This window comes from Phoenix dactylifera, chromosome 17, assembly GCF_051530095.1.
Source record: "Phoenix dactylifera cultivar Ajwa chromosome 17, Ajwa_hap1_PhDact_Kaust_v1.1, whole genome shotgun sequence".
Classification (NCBI taxonomy): Eukaryota; Viridiplantae; Streptophyta; class Magnoliopsida; order Arecales; family Arecaceae; genus Phoenix; species Phoenix dactylifera.
The window spans coordinates 5472059-5494644 of NC_143206.1; the positions used below are offsets into that span (position 1 = coordinate 5472059).

Below are 22586 nucleotides of genomic sequence, written 5' to 3' on the forward strand. Positions count from 1 at the left end.
TTGACTGGCTACTCTGGTGAAAGCAAATGTTGTGTCCAAATAAATTTTGGCTTGTAGGATCAAGATTCTTTCTAGCCTACTCACTTCTTACCTTGGTTCCAAAAGTCTTGTTATGGTTTTCTTAACTGGTATCTTCATACGAGTGAGAAGAGCTGAATTTGAGCCCTTAATCTCTGTTTTGTTGTTAATTGTGCAAGAAAATCCTAACAGAGGTTCTTAGATGCATGAATCGAGTGGATTTGTGCATGTTAACAGTCCAAACCACTCCAATGTTATTGATTATAAAACTACCAGGAGGATTAACGCTAACAATATCTTCACATGTGCAATGCATATGAGAGGAAGAACATGGAAATTTTACCCTTTGATCTGATTAGAAACTATTTAATACTAATCAGAGAGTAGGATGAAATCCCTTCATCTTGAAAGAGAGTATATTTATCTTATCTTTATATGCTCCATGTGTGTGGTTTCCCTTCTCATTCATGTGAATATACATTGAAGAGTCTTGTGTTTACTTCCCTCCCAAACCTAGGCGGTTTCTCAGACTTTGGTCTCTAGGAAGGGTGCTAAGATTAGGAACTAGGATTCCTTGGAAGTATCAGACTGAAATTATCGATATTACTTATGGATAAGCATGGATAACATATCCTAATCCTTATTTCCTAGATATCCTAAGATCCCACTCACTATACATAGAGAGAAGAGAGAGAGAGAGAGAGAGATGCAGGCTAGGATCTTTTTCTTATTTATAAGATTGAGTGTGAGAGCAAAAGAGAACTGGTGAAACAAGCTTTTTATTTTTATTTTTTTTGGCAGAGCATCCTCTTAATACGTAGAGCTCTAGATAGACAAATGGAAGAAGTGGCTAAAACTAGTAATTCTTAGCGATTTGTGTGCTTCTGTGGCCTCAATTTGCATGTAATCTATATATTCATGATGATTTATCAAAAAAAAAAATCAGGTTTCATGCTTTGATTATTCTATTTCACTAGATTGCCCACAACATCCTTCAAACATGACCGAGGGAGGCATAGCTCAATTTCGAGTTAAGCTGCATGGTCAAGCTTGACTTATTTAATTTTGAGCTAGCTCGAGCTTGACTCATGTAGCTCAAAACCACCCTTCTTTTTGGCCAGGAAAAATCACGAAAAACCCAATATGCTTCTAGGGATGGATGTGAGAGATGGAGAGAAAGTTTTGTGGAAGCCTTTGCTGTGCTAGACCACAGAACGCCATCATCAACCATGAATCTTGAGGTGAAGGCCGTAGGTTTTAAATATTGAAGACCTGATTTCATTGTCATCCGTCCCCAGCCTCATCCCATTAACATTATTGTGAACAGTGAAGAAAGAGGAATGTGAAGAAGGAACAGGTTGGGGGAACCATGGTGTGGACTTGGTTCAAAGCTTCACTTCGATCATCATGCATGATTCTTCGAATCATCGACTTCACTTCGATCATCATGCAACCTCCCATATTTAAAATATTCAATAAGAGGGTCCATCCAATTCAATTTCAAATCAGTATGCATATTCTTCAATGCTTGTTTTTTCCGGTACTTCAAAATAGGATGTCTTCTTTAGATCGATACAATCTAAAGTTGCTAACTTGAAAAATAGATATGCTTTGATATTCTCCAATCTGAGGATTTGTTGGATATCAAATTTTGAAAAAGTCGAAGAGATATCTTTTTTATCTTTTTCAGATATTTCATCATTGAAGGACCTCGTACCACTAGATTCTGAGGTGAATGTTGAGGTTGGTAGGAACCCGTGGTAAAGGTGAGGTCGGCTATACTCTGAGCTGGAATATCCAATGTTAACGAATAAAAGAGATGTTGGTGATGCGGCTAACCGGTCTCCCAAGATGCCAAACCAACCTCAAAATAAAGTCCGCTTGCTAGAATTTTTTGACGGAGGACCCTCCAATGCTCAAATCAATCAAATTCTAAGAAAATAGTGCAAGAGGGAATTTCTAGAGAGAGAGAATAGAGTCGTCAAAATAACTTACTCGAGGATCCTCTAGTTCTCCTTATATAAAGGATGGGGTTGGTGTCCATTATTGAGATTAATAGAGCATGCAATAACTGCATGATAATAGTTCCCCAAGATGTGCAATAACTACATGGTAACAGCTCTCCATGTCGGCGATAATCTTTTTAATTATACAATTATGGACGAGTTGGCATAACCATCACCGAGATTGTGGCTACATTCTTGATAGGGATTAACTGCCTTCAAATAGTCTTTAATGAGACACGTGGCACTTTCTTATTGCTTGATCAAGCTAGAATGGCACTTCAGCTAGAATCAAGATAAAGTACTTTGAACAATATCAAGGTCAGGAACTTTGGTTTACCCCGAGGTCTGGTTGACAAATATTCACCACATCATATGGTATCATTTAAATGTTCTGATTAGGTTGCATCGTGTCCAATTCTATGCAAAGTGGTTTGGGGGTTAGCCATAGTGATTAAAGAGGTATACATTAGATCCAATGCTCCCTATGTATTGCACTATTTCTAAGTACACAAAAAGGATACTAGGCCTAATCCATCCACCCTCTAATGACTGTTGGCAAGAGTTCGTGGCTGCCAACTATGGCACTACTGACCTTCTCCATTATAGAGAAAGCTATTATAATCTAATTGGTGGATAGATGTAGTTTGTGTTACAATATATATGATATCGACACATTTAAATTTTTCCTTTTTTCCGATCTTAAGTAAAATTTTAATTACTAATATTAAAATCAATGATTTAAACTATTTATTTATCTAGGTTTTACTACAGAGATGTATTTTTCTATATCTTGCTTTCAACCAAAATATTAGTATACCTCAGCTCTTTTTAAGTTTTTTCTTTGGGTGCTACCGTGTTTTAGTTATGGGTGTAAATGAAATCCCAAAACTCAATTATCTAACAAATTTGGTGTACAATAATGAGGAATGGATCCAAAAGATTTCAATAACTTTATTGTATCAAAACTAGGTTCTCCTTTTAGGATCTGATTTTTTATCTGACAAATGTAGCTATATTCAAATCTAAAAGATCGATAACCCGAATATACACACACTATATATATGTGTGTGTATGTATGTACGTATTTATTTAAAAATATAAAAAAGATTGGTTACATGACTTGCATTAATTCCTTTTCACCACCGTTGGATTTATGCATTTTCTCATGCATGCTCTTTATAATTCTCATCCATGGCTATTTCAATTTCCAAGTCATAGCTAACACTTAGATTTCAATTAATGTCAACAAAATAACATCAATAGAAATTTAAATTGGTTTTCAAAAATGAATCATTTTTGGCAAAATCAACATTTACTTCCTATATCATACTTCTTTCTCCCCATAATCTATCACAAACTTTTATTTATATATATTATATATAAGTTTATATATATAAATAAAATGGATGCTTAATTTGTGCAGAAATTTTTATTTATTATGTAGACGCCAGCATTAATGATATCTATATTAAAACGTTGGTTAATACAAATGTATTGCTTCATGTAGAATAGAAATATAGATATTAAAGTCTTCTATTTATTACAATTTATTATATTTTAATTTTATAATTTAAAAATAGACAGAAAAAACAATGCCCCATATATTGCATGGTTTATGTGCGGGCGGAAGACTATTGTTATGTTTTTAATTATAAAAAATATTAATTCTTAACTAGTTGATTCACTAAAATTATATGCTTAGTAAAATCTTACAAAACTTGAATTTAATCATGATTGCATCCGAGTTCGGATTTTTTTATTGTGATAAATCCAAATTTAATTTATATTATCAGATTTGGACATGGCCCGGAACTCATCTAGATGGATGAAATCTATGACAGAATTTTTGTAAAACATAAATAAAGAAACATCTTGAGTACGTCCGTCAGTGGGGTCTATGTATAGCTGTCAGACCAACCACGGGAAGCTTCCCTGCAACTCTCTTTGGGTCCACCAAATAGATGACCGCGTCCATATTTCTCCTTCCTGTAAGTCACGTGACATTGGCTGGCTAGCATGTGCGCGTGGCGACTTCAACGACGGTGGGAGGATGCCTTTCCCCTCCTATTCTCCCACTCCCTTCTATATAACCGCGTCGCCCCACTTTCCAATTCCCCCAATTCGTCTTCCTCTCCGTCTCTCTTTCTCTCGAGCAGAAGAAGAAGAGGAGACTCCGGTTCTCCTCGTCCCCCATCCAAAGCTTCCAGAGATCGATCTCCTGGTAATGCCGATGTTTCCTCCTCCCTATCTCGATCTCCAGCTCAAAGATCGTTGCTCGATCCATTACTTTGTCTCAGATATTTGAATCGCTTCACCACGGATTTTGGATTCACGTTGAATTTGTTTTATAGATCTTTGATTGTTGATATTGGATCCTTGAATTTTATAGATCTTTCTCGTTGTTGAAGGCGAAGACCTTAGATCGTTTACATCTTGGATGATTTGATTCTCCTCCTTGTTGTTGTTGATATTGGATCTGTCCTTTGTTTCGAAGGTGAAGGCATTGGATCGACCGCTGTTTTTTACATCTCTTTCCTTTTTATGATTAAATATGTTATTGTGTGGATCTCGTTACTACTAAGCTTTTTCCTCCAAATTGCCTCCTCTTCTCCGTTTCAGATCTTGGTTTTACCTGGCATTTTTGCCGATCTGTGATTCGTAATAGTCTACTTGTGTGGCAGATCGTTGGTTCCTGTTGTTGAGTTTTAGATCCGTGCACCTTAGATCCAGTTTTTTTCCGCTCCAGTTTTAATTCACTGGGATGGTTGACATTAAAATCATGTATACCGTCATGTGTTTAACAGCTGAAGAAGAAAGATGGGGCTTACCTTCACGAAGCTCTTCAGCCGCCTCTTTGCGAAGAAGGAGATGAGGATCTTGATGGTGGGGCTTGATGCCGCTGGTAAGACCACCATACTCTACAAGCTCAAGCTTGGAGAGATCGTCACCACCATCCCCACTATTGGTGAGAATTCTATCTCTTAGTGTAAAATTTCTCCTTTTTGACATTGCTTAATTGTTCTTTTAACCTTGATAACCTTCCTTGGGAGTTTTCATTATGCAAAGTGTGAGGAAAAAAATATAGGCTTAAGATTTTATTAGTTTGTTGACGGTAAATGGTCCCTTATGATCATTCCAACGTTGGTTATTGATTAAATGACAGGTTTTAAGCACATTCACTGTCTCCTTTTATGTTTGAATTGTGACCACACTTCTCTGATGATGCTTATTTGGATGAGCTCTAAGTTGTGTTTATTAGTGAGCCTTCCACTTTAGAGGATTTGCTAAACTTAGGTTCTAGGGAACTCTGCAATTTTCTAGTTTTCTGATGATTGAACTTTTGTTTAAGCACCTTTTTATCATGTTCTTGGATTTCTTGAAAAAACTTGTCCTGGTATTATTTTGTCAAGCAAAGATATTAGATTTAGTATAGGGAACATATGGAGATCAGACTAAAACAAACTTCAATGAATTTTGAGGCTGTTATGTCTCAAATACAATATTTTGAAATTGTGCATGAGTATTTATTTTAACAAATAGGAATTGGTCTACAGAAGGGTCACCATGTAAGGTTATAAGTCACTTTTATGGTGATCTTGGTGTTCCCATTAGGGAGCATGTGGAGGCTTACTCCTGATAACTATATACTAAATGTTCATTATATTAGTTGGGCTCGCATATATGTTTAAATTTTAAAACTGATGCATGATTTAGATGACCTTGAAAGCTTTTTCTTGCGGCGATGAGAAACATGAGAAGCAAGTTGGCAATGGGGTTACCTTTAAGTCCCAACTTTGCATTGTGAACAATAATTTCCAAGTATTGGTTATATATAGCTTCCATGCATCAAACAATGTGATAGTTCAATGTTTGTCTCAGAACCTTGTGAGCGATGGTAAATCTTTTTCCTAGGTTTGGGTCATCTGGTGTGTAAATTCATCTCTTTTAGTGGCATTGCTTTATGGGATATGGGTAAATCATTTGTTTAGAGATGATCTCTGGTGCAACCAAGAGATTGGCCCTTTATCCTACTTTTTCATTTTCAGAATAAATTGTGGAAGCACCACCAATTGCAATTACTTGAATTTTTTGGAAGCGGTACCACAAGGATTTGAACCTTGAACTTCCTCCCATATGGAGGAGGGTACGACCACTGGGCTATGGTCCAGTTTGCTTAAAAGGTTGGACCTTTAGTCTTGGAGAAGTGTCTTTGCTTGGATCTTCAAGAAGGGCTTTGGAATCCTATTTTGTAGGCCTATTATTTGCTATTACATCAACATCTTTTTGAAAAATCTTTTTGCCACTTACCCTTGGTGTAATAAGGTGATGTTTTGTTGACTCTTTGAAAGTGAAGGAAATGAAAGAGGCCGGGTTTGACCATTCTGTTTTCACTTCTCATCCCCCATCCACCCCTGCAGCTCTCCTTCATACCTCATCTTCTTCATTATTTCTTTTACTGCTGCAGGATTTAAATAGTGGATTGGAACTGTCTTGTATAAATCTGATTTTTGTATCCTTAAATCTTTTATTTCCCCTCTAAGCTTTAGTTTGCACTGATCAGGAACCAGATCTTCAAATTGCTGTCCTTTTTCCTATAGAGGATGTGCCAAGCAGTCGAATGGGACTGGACAGATAGCCTTGATTTTCTTTTTAATTCCATATTTTCAATGTTTGATTTGCTAGCCCCAAAAACACATTTTTAGTTTCTCAGTCTGGCATCCAAACTATGTAATTCTACTTGGATTGTTCTCAAAATTGTTTTGGTATAGCTCTCTGTAAGGAAAACATGAAAATAATTGGGGATGCTCATGTTGCTGTAGCTTTGTGAGGTGCAGTGTGGCTTAAGAATGTGGTCATATACTGAAGTGGGAGGGTGGGGGGTGGGGCAAGGGTGGGTATTTCTGTACTTGTTGTCATAAGCTTTTGCTCTCTTGATATTTATTGTTATAAGCTGTAAATTCAACTGTATATGCTTATAAAATACATGTTACTAACAATTATTGTCTTGGCCTTTAATGCAGGATTTAATGTGGAGACTGTGGAATACAAGAATATTAGCTTCACTGTGTGGGATGTTGGTGGTCAGGACAAGGTATTGCAGTATGAGCATTGTTTTTATGACTTTTGTAGCATGGTTAGCAATAAATATTCAAATAGGTGATAAAAAAATTATGACTTTTCCTAAATATTCTGTTTTCAGTGTAATTGTTTCATGTGTACCATTACATAGGGGAACTTTCTGGCATTAGTTATTTCATGTGTTTCACAATATATGTCCAATAGTATCCCATTGGTATCATGGAAAGTAAGAAGAAGCTATCATCATTTGTTAATATGATTGATCTACTGTAAATGTTAGTTGATTGTTTCTCTGGATATTTCATTATCATGATGATGGTTGGATGAATATCAGTTATTCTATTAATATCTGACTGATGTTATGCCGATGTGGATATTATGGAAAACAGATCAGACCTTTGTGGAGGCATTACTTCCAGAACACACAGGGCCTTATTTTTGTTGTCGACAGCAATGACAGAGATCGTGTTGTTGAGGCAAGAGATGAGCTTCACAGGATGCTCAATGAGGTAACCTATTTTATTGTGAAAACACTTCATGGTACCCAAAAACCCAACAGGGCTATATTCTTGTACACTAACATAAATATAGACATGCACAGGTAAGTATGTTGTGTGTGCTTTAGAATTTAACATCAGCACCTAAAGAAAGTTAACTATCACGACCATAAATGATGTTGCAGCATGTTAAATATTTCTAGGCAAAATATTTCGTATATTTTATAACAAAAGGCAATCTCTCTGTTTCTTGTAATTGTTTTATGTGTCTAGTTCAAAGATTCATGTTTAATTAATTGAATTTTCTGGGTGAGTAGAGATTATTGTGATTACACTTGATCAAATCGGTCATAAATGGATGCGACAGTGTTTTTATCCTAAGCTGAAATAAATGGAAGAGGAACTCAAGTAGTTGAAAAAGAAAAAGTGAGTAAAGGTGATTATGATACAACTTGATGTGTCAGATTTATCTTACAGGCTATCCTGTTATGGACATCAGACAGATTTATGTGTTGTATCTGTTGACAACCCTTGGTTAATTAAATGAAGCTGTTTGAGTAAATTGTATGGTGATGAGTAATCAGTGTTTCTTAGGCTTTCCTTGGTAACTTAAAATAAATGGTTAAAGACGATAATCTTGTCGCCAATTTTTAAACAAGATAATATCAGAAATTTGTGGTTTTACTTGAATTAATATACTCTACTGTAATGCAACTGCAAAACATTTTTTTTATTATTCAAGGACTTCAATTATGAACATTTCACTTTTATTAATATATAATGTGTTTAACTACTGATACATGAAGTTAATGATGTTGTAATGGCATGGGAAACTGAATCATAAATTGATCCATAGTGGGCACAGAAAATGCCCAAATATAATTATTTATAGACTCCTGAAAGTTGATGTGCATAGGTAAAGTCACATGCATAAAATCAGAAGTTTATGTCGAAAATTTTACTAGGTATACTTGCATGGTTTTGCAAGTTGCACCAATATAATGTACAGATGATTTTTTAAAAGATCTACAAAACATGAAAGGTATGTCAGCCGCCTGTATCGTTTCTTTTTTGCCTATTGACAATTAAAGATGTTACTGGTTCACCTTTTGTCCAAGACTGATTTGAATTTCTGTGATTGACTTCACTTATGTTGATATGCAGGATGAATTACGGGATGCTGTCTTGCTTGTCTTTGCAAACAAACAAGATCTGCCAAATGCAATGAATGCTGCTGAAATAACAGATAAGCTTGGCCTGCATTCCCTGCGTCAGCGACACTGGTAAAGCACTTACTTTTCAGTATAGGGAATAATTTATAGATATTGATTTTTTTGTGAGTGGTCTTCAGATTAGGAATGTGCTTGATCATTTGGTTGAAGTCCTAGTAAGGAGTATGTTAATGATAGTTAATGATACATCATCTAATATACATTGAAATCTAGCTTTATGCAAGTCTTAACTTTAGTGTCTTTGCATGTTTTGAATTTTGAAAAAGATCAAGGAAGAAGGCCTTTGTGTTATATGTTTAAATTTTAATTCGATGTGCAATTCACAGGGTTGAAATCTCTCCCTCTACCTTTAACCAACCACCATCCTCCTTTTATCATCCTTTTTACATTAGTGTCCATTTGTCGCTTGTCATGCCCAAACTTCACTCCATTAGATGAGTTACATTCTGACCTAGAAACTTAAGGATTTCTTTTACTTCTTTTTTGAACACAAATTATTGCATCTTGTTGCTCTCTCTCTCTCTCTCTCACACACACACACACACACACACACACACACAAAAAAAAAAACATGCATGTTGGTCCATTTGTGTGCATTTTATAAGTTACTACCTTAGAGATGTGCTAGATAATGAGATTGACGAGAACTACTATTGATCTCAGGTACATTCAGAGCACCTGTGCTACATCTGGTGAAGGTTTGTATGAGGGGCTTGACTGGCTGTCCAACAACATCGCCAACAAGGTGCCATCTCCCTATCTTATTTTTCACCTTCCTCTTGAATCTTTCAGATTAAGCTTGAGAATTCAATTCTATTAGTACTTGCACTTGTTCATCTGTGCATCCATATAGTTTTGAGAGCTTTTAATTTGATTTTATTTGATTGACATTTCTTATTCATGTTTTGCTACTACTTGGTACTTTCAATCTGAAGCATGCACTGCAAGATGCTTTTGCATTAACGTGATGTCTTTCTTATCATTTGCAGGCTTGAAATTTCAAGGTGCTTGCCAGAACTAGAGAATCTTTATTGGAACATTCCTCCATAGATAACATATGAATTCTTTTGGGATTTTTAGATCTTCGGAACTTCCAGCTTGTTATTCACGTGGTTTACTCTTTTTCCTCAGTTTTCACGTTTGAAAAACTCTGTTTCAATTATTGATAGAATGTTGCACCGTCAAATTTGTGATTCTGTACTCTGTTTTATCGCTCATTAAGCCTTTGCCATTTGTCCTCCAATTTGATGTCCTGATGTTGGTTTTGCCTGTATTTAATTGGGCTGCAGATGATTCATCCATAAAGGTTATTGTGAGCTTAGTAGTCTGGTTTTATGGTGATCATGCATTTACTACTTTGTTGGCTGGATCAATGTTTTTGATTACATGGCTGGGCCTCAAAGCATTGTTCCTCTTTTTTTGCCATTCTTTATCCAAGTGAATTTTCAAGCTAGAGTTATATTTATAGGGCTTTACATGAGGCTATATGGTCTCAACTGAGCCCGATCATCAGCCTGTTAATATGGCAAGGCTGAACTGTTCATGTGTAGCTTGCGTCGTTTGTAGCCCCACCTGGATGAATTTCTACTTCCAGTTTGACCAACCTGTGGTGAATTTTTACAATCCCTTTGGTTATTACTGTTGGGTAGCTTGGACAAAATTTGGCTCAGGTAAACCAATGACTGATGAGCTGCATGCTTTCTTTTTGCAATACTAGCCTGTTGCATGAGAATATTTATCATTGCAATAGAACATTCCATAAGGGGCATCGAATATGTGGTTAAACCTCAGCTCAGTGTTTAACAAGAAAACCGCACAAGAAGTATCAAGATGACATATATAAGTACAACCCCAAATAGAGCGTGCGATCTTGTCTGGTCTCTGCAAAGTTTTTCATCCATTTGGTGGCCAAAGTCAAAGCTTTGCTCATCCATGTCCTTCTAGATGCCTCATGCATTGCCATCTCATCAAATACCATCTCCTTCGTGTTGTCATTGTAACCCTCAATCTCGGAGATCTTCCCCAGTAGAAGTTTCAGTTCAGTGGGTATCTCTCAATGGTGTATCTCGTGGGGCCTGTGCCAGCACTTTGACACACTCCCTGGTTGGTCCACAAACTGGCTGAAGATCGGCATGGAAAACTCCCCATCAACTTGGTCATTGTTGCATATGGTTCAAAAGACATCAAAGTTTTTGATTGGCTTGATGCGGTCTTTCATCTTTCGGTGTACCTGAATTCAAACAGGTAAATACTATATGAATATATAAACCTGTAGATGGTAGTAAATAGATATGGTAGTCATACCCATCTCTAGTTCAATTATGACAATTTTGTTCTCATCTTCCCACCTTGCCCCACTCTGCGACCTAGAAATCTTGATGTCCCTATAAGAACATGGCATCCATCTGAGATAGTTCTCCGCCCATGTGATGTCTTAGAATGCTCATTCACAACATTGACAACATTTTTCAGGTTTTGTTTTTAATGATCGTGTCCGGGTTGCCTTTCCATTGAGCTTTTCCTCAAATGACAATGAGCTACTCGAAGGAAAACTGCGCAAGCTTCGCTCCGCCACCTACTTCAAGACCCTTTCCCCACGCCTTTGCCAAGGAACCCTTTTACCATTGTTGGTTGGAATGGATGGGACAACCCTTGCGATTCGAACCATCCATGACATGGGTAACCTATAAGGCTATAACATCATGCATGCAATTCATGGAGGAAGAGAATATACCATGAATAACCACACCTTTGCCAGGAAATTTTTCAACGTTATTGATTAGAATGGAACGGGCAACCCATAGGATTCGAACCATCCATGACCTGGGTAACCTATAACATCATGCATGCAATTCATGGAGAAAAGGAATATACCATGAATAACATTTAGGAACATAGAAAACACAGTCTTCCAAACACCAAGTCATAGCCCTGAAATAATACATGCGTCATTGCAAATTATAAGTATCGTGAGGATTAGTACATCAATCACAGAAATCTGACTAAGAATAATCAATTCATCCCATCATCTTAGGGATGCATGTACGGACTACTCTCATTCGCTAAGTCCTCCATCTACCAATACAACATCATCAGATAGATTGAAGAAACAGTCATCGGGTGTCACAACACGAAGGAAATTATATGGAATATAACGCGCAAGCATGAACATACTTGAGTGTGATAGGGGAAGAATGGATGATTTGCCAAAATCTTGAAGTGGTTTCTTAGCATCTTGAAGGGCCATTTACCTTTTTAAGAAGTGGTGATGCCAAAGGTTGAACAATTCCTTCCTATCCTTGGGTGGACGTCACTTATGCTCATTCAGGTGGTAGTGGGTGGAAACAATACAGGGAAATAAAGCCAGGCATTGGTGTGTTTACCCAGCATCCACTAGGAAAATCTTCCTTGCAATCAATAAATAAGATGCTTTAGGGTACACACAAATGTGCAAGAATATTGGAGCCTGTAGGTATTTGCTACATAGAAGGACAAAGAGCCTCGGGTATGGGAGACATAGTGCATGTTTTAGAACATGGAAATCATTTGCAGAGCCCCCCATCCAGCACTGACATCGGTCAATCTTAAGTTGGGATTGATGACTGCCAATGACATCTTGGGTGCGACCTTAATTTCCTACATGAAATTGAGCAATGATATTTGTAATCACTATAGCCTCCACATGTGTCCCATCTGGTAGTCCAATACCAAGGATGTAGTCAGAAAAATGGGGCAATAGGTTATCATAACCAATCATCTAACAAAGGAATTAATAAAGGAAATCGATAGATCAGTAACTATACCTTGAAGTATGGGGTCCAATGATGGTTGGAATATTTGCGGATGAATCTGGGGCTAGCTTACCATCATACATGTCATGAATACAACAAATCACATATAGTACTTGGTTGAATATCGGCTGACCATCTCACCAGACCTCACATTCAATCCATAAGACCATTCTTTGTATTATGACCAATAACATGCAAGAACATGGCCATTGCTCCTCAGCATTCATATGGGCCATATCCCTAAAGGAACTAGCTAAATTAAGGAATGCATGAACATCGATGTGCAGTATTCTAAGCATGTGTGTATTCCTATACAGTTCCCTAATCCTAGATGGCTCTCTAGGTATGTTTCTACCTTTCCTATGGGTCAAGTAGAGGTAGGCTTACACAGACACAAGAATGATGATGATGACAACCCTATGGATCTTCTTAGGATGGTAGGATAAATCTACAATGATACATTTTTCATAAACCCATAATAAATCTCAACTCTCAATTATAAGTACACGACTTGTTGGACAAATGTGCACTAAAATGAGAGCAAAATCTATGCATGGTATCAATCATTGTAAAGAAATCAGAAGCAACTCAAAGTTCAACTCAAAAATTAGACAAGGAACAATACATTCCAAGGAAAAAGTAATAATGGATCATTAGAAATATATCATGGAAAACTACAATAGACAGTAATGCATAGAGAACCCTTGGATCCACAAGTACCAACGATTCATTATAAAGACACTCACTAAAATGAGAACAAAGCAATTGCAAAGTAGGGTTAACTGGAAGATGACATAATTACTGATTGAGCATTACAAACATATGTCAAAGAAACATATCATGCAAGATTATAGCAGGAAATAATGCACATAGACCCCAGATTCAAGAAAAGATCCACCCTGGGATGAACCCTATCATGGACAATATGGATAAACCCTAGACTAGGTTACAACCAACCAGAAAGGGTTCATACAAGGGCAATCCAAATAGAAATCCAATCTGTGATGAATCCTACCATGGATTCTGGGGCAAAACCTATACTTACCGAAAGCCGATCATAATAGGACAGAATAAGAGAGATAAATCCACATAAGTCCAGATGAGGTTCAACCCTAGCATGGATTCGAGGGATGAATCCTAGATTCGATGATTTTTCGGCCATGAAAATGGGAGTGAATCACATAAAGAAACCAACAAAATCCATCATGGACATGAGGGATGAACCCTAGATTCAGAGATAGCCTGCCACCATAAGAGCGAATCAAACAACAAAAACCCCATAAAAATCGAACATCAGATGAACCCTAGCATGGATTCTAGTGGCGAACCTAGATTTGGTAATAGCCAAGCATAACAAAGAGAATAATAGAGAAAACCTGCAAATAATCTGCTGATGGTGAATCCTAGCATTGATTTTAGGAAGGAACCCCAGATTCAATGGTAGCCGACCAAAAAAAAAATCTCATTTGGGTACAAACACTAGTATTATTATGTGCCGAATCCGGAGCATAACAGACGCCTCATACTTACATGGTGGACCACACAAACCTGCAACGCTACAAATCATATCAAAGCAATAATTTTTAAATACTAATTTAATCAAGATCTCTAATTTTAACAATCAATTGTTCCACAATAACTTAAGTCAATATATGCTTAATTATTTATTCAAATTAAATAATATATTCTAATTAGTCTAAATAGTCTAACTAGAACTTAAAAAAAAAACTGAGAATATCTTTAGAAAATTTAACAACTATCCCAAGTCCCGAACAATAATGAATCTAGATCTAAAAAATAGAGAAAGAGAAGATAATGAGGTACACTAGCCCAATAAGCAACATAATACCCCAATGTGAGGTCTAAGCATGCTATATAAATAATTAGTTAAAGAGCAAGATATTGACTAAAAATAAATTAATTTTTGAATAATACATATATCTCTTTTGAAGTTTACTATTATTTTCATAACTGGTATTAGAATCCCAACATTAGACTATGGCCATGTAACCTAGTGGTATAAGACAGAATGCACAAAGTGTCAAATACTATTATTCTTAACCACCAGTGGTTCGGTGTCCAAATATCACTATTCTAACCACAGGTGGTTCGGTGTCAAAAACAGTTTCTCAGATTATAAATAGACAGGACCAATAAATAATCTCCATTGGTGGGGCCAGATCATAGCTATGCTAAGAATACATACATATGAAAAAAATTCATAATTTACTTAGTCATATTTTTTAAATTTCATAATATAACATAACATATTTTAAAAAAATACTACTGTAACAATAATATGCCTGACATGTACGACCAAGTATAAAATAGATATAATAATCACATTTAATAAACTAATTATTATTTTACCAAAATTTGAAAAACATACTTTGAAGTATTAGATTACTTCTTCTTGCTTCAAAATATCACTTCAACTAGACCAGTCAGATTCACCTATTTTAATATCATTAAATTATAATAATTTTTTTTCAATATCTTAAAAGCCAAGCAAAGTAAAAAATTAAAATGCTATTGGGGATACGACCTAATACCCAAATCCGAATGAAAAAGAAGCAAGGTCTATCAGGAGACAATGCTCGACTGCTCGGGTGAGTCCGAGCAAGGTGAACTCAATTGGACAAGTTTAGACATGATTTAGGTAACTCAATGCAGAATTTCAAAAAGATCCAATAAAAGTTGAGGTAATGGGCCAGTCTATCATCCGGATACTGGGGCAATTTAGGGCCTCCTCACTAGGTCAACTTAAATTTGAGCAAAGAGAGTCAGAACTTTGAACTAAGATTCCTAGGTCTAGCTTAGAGAAAGATAGAGGAAGAAGAAAGAAGCTCAGTCCAGGTTCAATCAGGGGTCTAGGTTTGGTTTGTCGTAGTGGTATAAATCATCACTACATCTGGCCTTTGGGTCAGGAAGAGAAATTAACAACTAGAAAAGAACAACAATATATATATATATATATATAATAATTAGTGAATAAATAAAGAAAAGTAAAAATGAGAAGAAGAATGAGAACTAAGAAGAAGAAGAAGATGAGAAGGATGAGCAGAAAAAGAAGGAAGAGAGGAGAGAAGAAGGTCTGGCGGTGGGTGCCGGCCAGTCACGGTGGAGTCGGCAGTGGTGATAGCGACGACTGCTATATTGGCTGGTGGAGGTGGCAAGACCAAGAAGAAAGTCTCGGTTTGGCCCAAAAATAGAGGAATTGTGCTCAATTTCAGGTTTTTCTGCCGGATAGCCACATGGAGGAGGCAAGGGGTTTACCAAGGGTGGTGGCAACTATTGGAGCTCGGCCGAAGATAGTTGGTTTCGACAGCTTTGCGGCGGCGATTCTCGAAACAAGGAAAGAAAAGCAGGCAGCCGGGGAAGCTAGAGAGAAAGAGGAGATCTTGAGCGGCGACAGTCGATCGCGGTGGCATGGCGACCGTCGGAGACTAGGGAGAAGAAGGGAGGGAGGCTCGACAGTGATCAATCACTGAAAAAGAGGAAATTTAAAGGTGGGCTTTTGGAAAGATAAACTCGACTTAATGGGAAGATAAGCACGATGCACCGTGAATCTGGTGTTGTTGGAGCGGCCCGAATGGCCGGGCAACTGCTCTATGCCGGACTCCTAGAGTCTCCACAAGCCACAATTATCATGGCCTTTTCGACTCAACGAAAGGGGGAACATAGGATCACGATCATGTCCACTGCTTCTGCCCATTTTTTTCGAATTACAGACAGAAATCGACTGGGCCCATCGACTTCAGTCCAAAATAGGCTTAATTGGGCTGGATTTCACAAGTATGGATCCTAGGGAGAAACCCTACATTCATCATAGGTATAATCCATGGATCCAAGGATCCCTCACTAGATATAGTGAGCTAGCCAAAAAACCAAAAAACAATATCCACAAAACCTAGAACACGAATCATGGTAGCCGGAGCTTACCTCGGGTCAATCAAAGGGAAAAAATGCCATCAGGCCTCACCATTGCCATCAACCCCTGGATCCAGTTGGAAGGAGGAGTTTGGCACGAGGTAATCCAAGGCTAATCAACTTTGAGATTGCTATCGGCAAGCAGAGAGGCACCATGAGAAAGGAAAATATCACCAGAGATATTGCCTAGGGAGCTGGGGGCGGGGCACGAAGTCTCCTGGATTCAAAGAATTGGGTTATGTCTGCTGCAAAGAAGCTTTATATTTGTCTACGCACTACAAGTAGAGCAGAGTGGTATGCTCCTAAGCCAGAATTGATCTAAAAGTGACCTTATCAAGTTCAAGATAAAATTATCTTGATCATGCCTGGACTAAAAAATAAGATTTGCTTCAAGGATTAGATTTGGCTCACCATTCGCCAAGTACTCTAGTGTGAACCCACGCCAACTGAAAACTACTACATCATACATTGACAACCTTCTCAAATTTATGAAATTTATTTTTCTTTTAAAAAATATAATAATTCTTTTTAGTTTATGAGAGGCTAATCCCCCACCTTCTGTTCTACATCCATCTTTTTGCACCATATCTCAACAATTTAGATGGTGGCCTGGAATAGGTGCCATATGAACGAGGCTAAAGATCAAGATAGATTGTGGAGACACAGACTGAAGGATGTTTATTTCAGAATGGGATCTAGCTCATGCTATGCTATATATAAAGAGCGCGGAGTTGTGGGACAAACTTTCACAAGGCGCCAACTTCATCCCACCCCTCGAGGACCAACACCAACCAAAGTCAAACCGCCAACGCCATCCCACCCCTCGAGGACCAACACCAACCAAAGTCAAACCCCCTGTCTAAGTAGTAAGGGGTGATTCTATTCGAGCAAGATGCATGGTTTATGTTATGAATTAGAGATTATACATGACTTTCAGACAATTCTTATGCAAAATAATATAGATTTATGTTGCTTTGTAAGTATCAAAAGAAGAACAAGTGCTATACACAACCAAGCTTGTGATTTTGTTGATTAGGTGATTTTTTCCTGGGAAATACTATCCAGCCTATTTTTGTTTAGCCCTACAGGTTAAAATCTTATTGAGCTTATTACTTTAATCTTCCAAGGCTATCAGATTGTGAGGATTCAACTTGGTGGCTTCACACAAAAGATAGGATGATTATTGGTGTGGTTAATAGGAATAGAGCTAAAGATCCTTGATGGTTTTGTGTTTGTAAAAATCCTATGGCCTACAAAATGCATTGGCGAAAAGCTTTCTATAGCACTGAGTGCCCTTGATGAAAGTATCGTTATGAAGATAGTGGTCATATTTATCCAGTTTTATGATGCTAATTTGTTTCAGGATGGGCTTTTGCAGTTAAAGCAGCTAGGAAGTGGTGACATTGACTGCACAGGTTTTAAGAGATCTCTGGTGTAGTAGGCAATACACAAGTCACCCGAATCTCCTTCTCTTGTGATTTAGAAGGGTTGTTCCTCCTTGTAAGCCTAAAATGCATTAGATAAGTAGTGTTTGCGGTAAGCAGTCATTTATTGCAACTTTGAAGGTCCTTTTAGACCATATTGTTTGGGTGGGGGAGGTTTTGGTATCTGTGATGAAGAAGCTAAGATTGTTGGATGTAGTAACCCAAAGTTGGGATTAGATGCATTTTGCTTTCTATAATGAAGAAGATAAGATTGTTGAAGTAGTAACCTAATGTTAGGTTTAGATGATTAGTTAAAATGAGATATGTGTACTTGAATATTTAAGACCTCCTTAACATTCTACCAATAGTGGACTTATACATATACATACATACATACATACATACATATATATATATATATATATATATATATATAATATGTGTGAAAATAATCATGTAAAAGGTAGAATTCGACTAATACATCGGCTTTACCTACAATTGCCTCATCTAATTCTGCTTAGATTAGAAGATATGCATGGTCAAAATCTTTTCCAAAAAAAAAATTACTTGGATTGGTCTATTTCGAAGCACAAAAGATAAAATTTGGCCCTGATCACTCGGCACATCACACTTTTAAGGGGTACACCTTGCCATAGAGCTCAAAAAATACGCAATTTCAGAAAAAGTGCACCTCAATTAGACGTCTTATAGATAAATTATGATCTCCAAAAATTTGACTTAAAAATTGGTTTCTCGATTTAGTGGACCTGGCACTCATGAACCCTATCTAGCCCTCTTTATAGTAGACAAAGTGGTTTACATCGAGTTTGGTAATCTTCTTAGATCAGGAATGCTCCAGAATGCTACTCCGCCCTTGAGAAACTCCACCATGGATTGCACTCATTTTATTTTATTTTTCTTTTTTTCGGTATAATCTTTCATCCTCTCCCAACCATGAAATCGCCCCATATAAATCATTACATCTTAAGATAAAATAGATCTTTCGCTATTGCTTACTCTCAATTTTAAGTCATCTTTTTGATTAAATTCATGCTTTCTTTTTATTTTTAAGGAGTGGCAAGTTGATTTAATTCATGCATTCTTTTTTATTTTAAAGGAGAGGCAAGAGAATCACAACTGCTAAAAGGGGGAGCACATCATGGCTGTTGTTGTTGTTGTTTTCTCCTTTTTAAGCCAAATTAGGAGTCTCAAAGTTTTTCCCATATTTATTCTCAAAACATAGTAAATATTCTCAAAGTTTTACCCATAGACCCAGTTGGGTGAAATGATCATGATAAATGTTCTGTTGGTTTGGATATTGTTTCATGGCATAAGCGTGCCACTATTTGAATTTGTGAGGTCGTTTCAAAAAGGACGATAACATAGATCAACACACTCGTAGAAATGCCGATAACAGGTGCTGATTTCTTCCTTTAACAGAACAAGGAAAGCTATTAGAACTAATCAAAACCATTGTGACAACATATAGTTTGTCTCACTTATTTTGTAGCTGAATGAAAATTAATCCAGTGCCATGGAGATAATTGAAAGTCTCTATCACTGTTTAGATAAAACAAAGCAAACATGTACCATTGAAAATTCTAGCGGGGCCAAAGTCATTTCACATAACAACTGAGTAACAAAGCAAAACAGTGGCAATATAAGACATCTTCAAGGATAACAGCATACTTCCTCTTCTACTAAACATTACAGCAGAAAATAAAACATAATGAAACCACAACTAGTTCAGTTCAGGTCACACATAAAGGTCCAACATGGACACAATTTATTGAATACTATAAAATAGAGAATCAAGCATGCCTATGTATGATGATCAACACATGTATATCTCAAGACTTGGCCCCCTTGTCCTCTTCACCCTTGCTTTATTTGCTTGACCTGTGACTTTCCTCATCTGAGTTTGAATCAGAACCAGATCTGAAAGGTAGAAATGATCCATTAGGATCTTATACAACACTGAGAATAAGGTCTGAAGTGTTTTTTTGAATTTTAAGTTGATACATCTTTTCTAGTCCAAGTGTGATTTTTTACATAGTTCCATTGGGCGAACTTCTTTCTGAAACAAAACTGGTGTATAAAACTGATAAGATCCAGCCAGAAGTGTGATTGATTTCTGGGGATTATAAGATTACATAATTCTCTTAAAAAAATAATGGCAGATTTTGCTTCCTTGCCCATATTTAAAATGATAGCAACCCACAGTACGCTTAGATACTTTGATTTCAGGAGTTAGAGGAAATTTACATACGATTCATAATATCAAAGATTTTACTGACCTGTAGTTAACTCTGATGTGCTTGAAGATAATTTAAAGTCCAATGTAGTTATTTTCAGCCAGAGAACAACTACATGCATTGTAGATGCTGCATGTGTCGTTTAAAAATTTCTATTCATTACATATTTAAATTTGTTTGTTTAGTAACACTAGTTTCTTCTTCTCTCGAAAAGTATTCATAGCTTATTGAACAGTAATATAACTAACAACACAATCATAGATATTTGGTCCTGTTCCTTAGTTATGAATGTCACCTTTAGCTCACATGAACCAGTCAAATTTTCTTTCAATGTTGTCAAAACTAGATTAGTAACTTAAGAACTATCCAGTAAAGGCAAAGGGTTTGGTTGTTGAAAAGTGAAGGTTAAATATAGAAAAAAGCAGTTGGACCATAAAGAGAGAACAACATGAATTTGGATAACTCCAATCAAAATAATAATTTTTCATAGCACTAGTCAAAATATTAAATCTTATAATTTTGGAACTTCTCATTCCCCAGCTAAACATGTTGTAATTTTGAAAATCTTGTAAACTCATGTATTATCATGGTTTACTTGTTCAACCACATGGGCCCTCAAGCTTAAGCACTAAGTATTGTATCTTCCAATCAGCTCATTTTTTCACTCAAGAAGTAATTAGGAATGCTGTTGTGAAATGTAGCATTCTAACTTCAAGGATTTTTGACATTATGATAGGTCCCAAGATTAAACCACTCAAGTTCACCTCATCAGGAAGTTCTGATCTCAAGGTATATGTTTATGATTTTAGCATATCATAATTGCTTTCTTTCTCATATTTACTTTGTTCCTTGGATTGTTTTTTACTCAATTCTGTGTTCTATTTTTGGATTCTCTAATTGAAACTCTACTTCACAAAAATAAAAAAGCATTTAATACTCTCAGGTTACCTGTATTCATTCTACAATATCCTTAGATCATTTTAGAATATTGTATACTTTAGGATGTTCCACTAGAACCATGTGTTCTTCTCTTTATTGAAAAATATCTTACCTCTTTTCATATTTCCAGGACACCAAACTTAGGAGACAGTAGATTGATTATTTATGCTTTAACTTAGAATAACAACATGCATCATTAATGCTACTTTCATCCATGCATATAATAAAATCATTATTTAGAAAAGGAGTTGTTTAAGGGTATGTTTGGAGGCATGATAATAGAAGTGGGGTTGCTTCTTCAAGATGAGTGAGAGAGAAGTCTAAATATTGCCGAGCCATTGGCTCCTAATACTGATTTTTCAAGGATAAGTGAGGCCATTCAAAAAGTAGTTTTATGAACCCTAAATAATGTGGATTAGGTTAGCTCTGAACTCCTTGCATGCTTTAACCTTCTTTTCCATACTTATCAATAGAGAAATTTCCCCTCTAGCTATCACTTGATATCAAAAGGATGCTTTGTTTTTGAGAGGGAGAGAGCACAAACATGTCTTGTGTACTTTCAAACAACCCTTATACTTTTTCGAAGTAAAATATGTTACGGGGTAAATTGATTTAAAGAAACATATGACTTGTATATAGCATAAAACTCAAGCATTTTCACCAACTAATTTATCTAAAAGAAGAAAAGAGAAAATTTTGCTTGAATGCATCTGATATTCAAGATATTAATAGTTTCCTTAAGAACTCAACATAGAGATATTCCATTTCTTCTTCTTTTCTTAATGGCTTAGAGGATTGTAAAGACTTCTCTTGCAAAAAAAATTAAATGAATGAATATGTACTTTAAATCATAAAAGGAATCTGGCAAAATAAAGAGACTTGATGTACAACCAATAATAGTTGACATATACATGAAAGAAAGAAAACATTAAGTTACATTGTGAACTGAGAGAAAAATTAATAGTAAACATAAAATTATGTTGTCTATTATTAGTCAACTTACTCATTGCTAACATTGATATCATCCATTGAAATAAATAGGTCTTCAGTGAAAGACTCTGCATCATCATCTTCCTCAATATTAATGTCTTCCAGCAAAAGGTCAAGCATATTAGCATTCACATCTTCACCGAAATCTAGACTCATCTCCCATATTAGATCTTCAAGAATCTATAAAAGAGAAAAATAAACTATAATTAAGTTATAACAATTTCATAAACATATAAGTACAGGTCACTAGATAGAATAGGATCAGGTTGTCTTATAGATGCATATAAAGGGTCTATAAAAAGATTTCTGCATACTAAAAAAAATGATCAATAACCCTTCAATTTACCTATTACAATGAAACAAAGAAATAATTGTGGCATTAGTATGTGCCAATACTACTAGCCCATTATATATTATAATTGTAT

General features: G+C 36.2%; 1 protein-coding gene across 3 annotated transcripts; it reads left to right on the forward strand.

Moving 5' to 3' along the window:
* Positions 1-3987: 3987 nt before the first annotated feature.
* Positions 3988-10153, forward strand: LOC103696923 (ADP-ribosylation factor 2). 3 transcript variants are annotated; one of them, XM_008778646.6, is made up of 8 exons: positions 4109-4245; positions 4414-4518; positions 4829-4989; positions 7046-7116; positions 7493-7612; positions 8765-8883; positions 9496-9577; positions 9822-10153. In XM_008778646.6, exons 3-8 carry the CDS (start codon positions 4842-4844, stop codon positions 9825-9827), a joined length of 546 nt encoding a protein of 181 aa, XP_008776868.1. In that variant the 5' UTR covers positions 4109-4245; positions 4414-4518; positions 4829-4841; the 3' UTR covers positions 9828-10153. The 3 variants fall into 3 exon arrangements, with proteins under 3 accessions (XP_008776867.1, XP_088569302.1, XP_008776868.1); XM_008778645.5 differs by lacking the exon at positions 4414-4518 and having other exon boundaries at positions 3988-4245; XM_088713176.2 differs by lacking the exons at positions 4414-4518; positions 9496-9577; positions 9822-10153 and having other exon boundaries at positions 3988-4245; positions 8765-8887.
* Positions 10154-22586: the final 12433 nt, after the last annotated feature.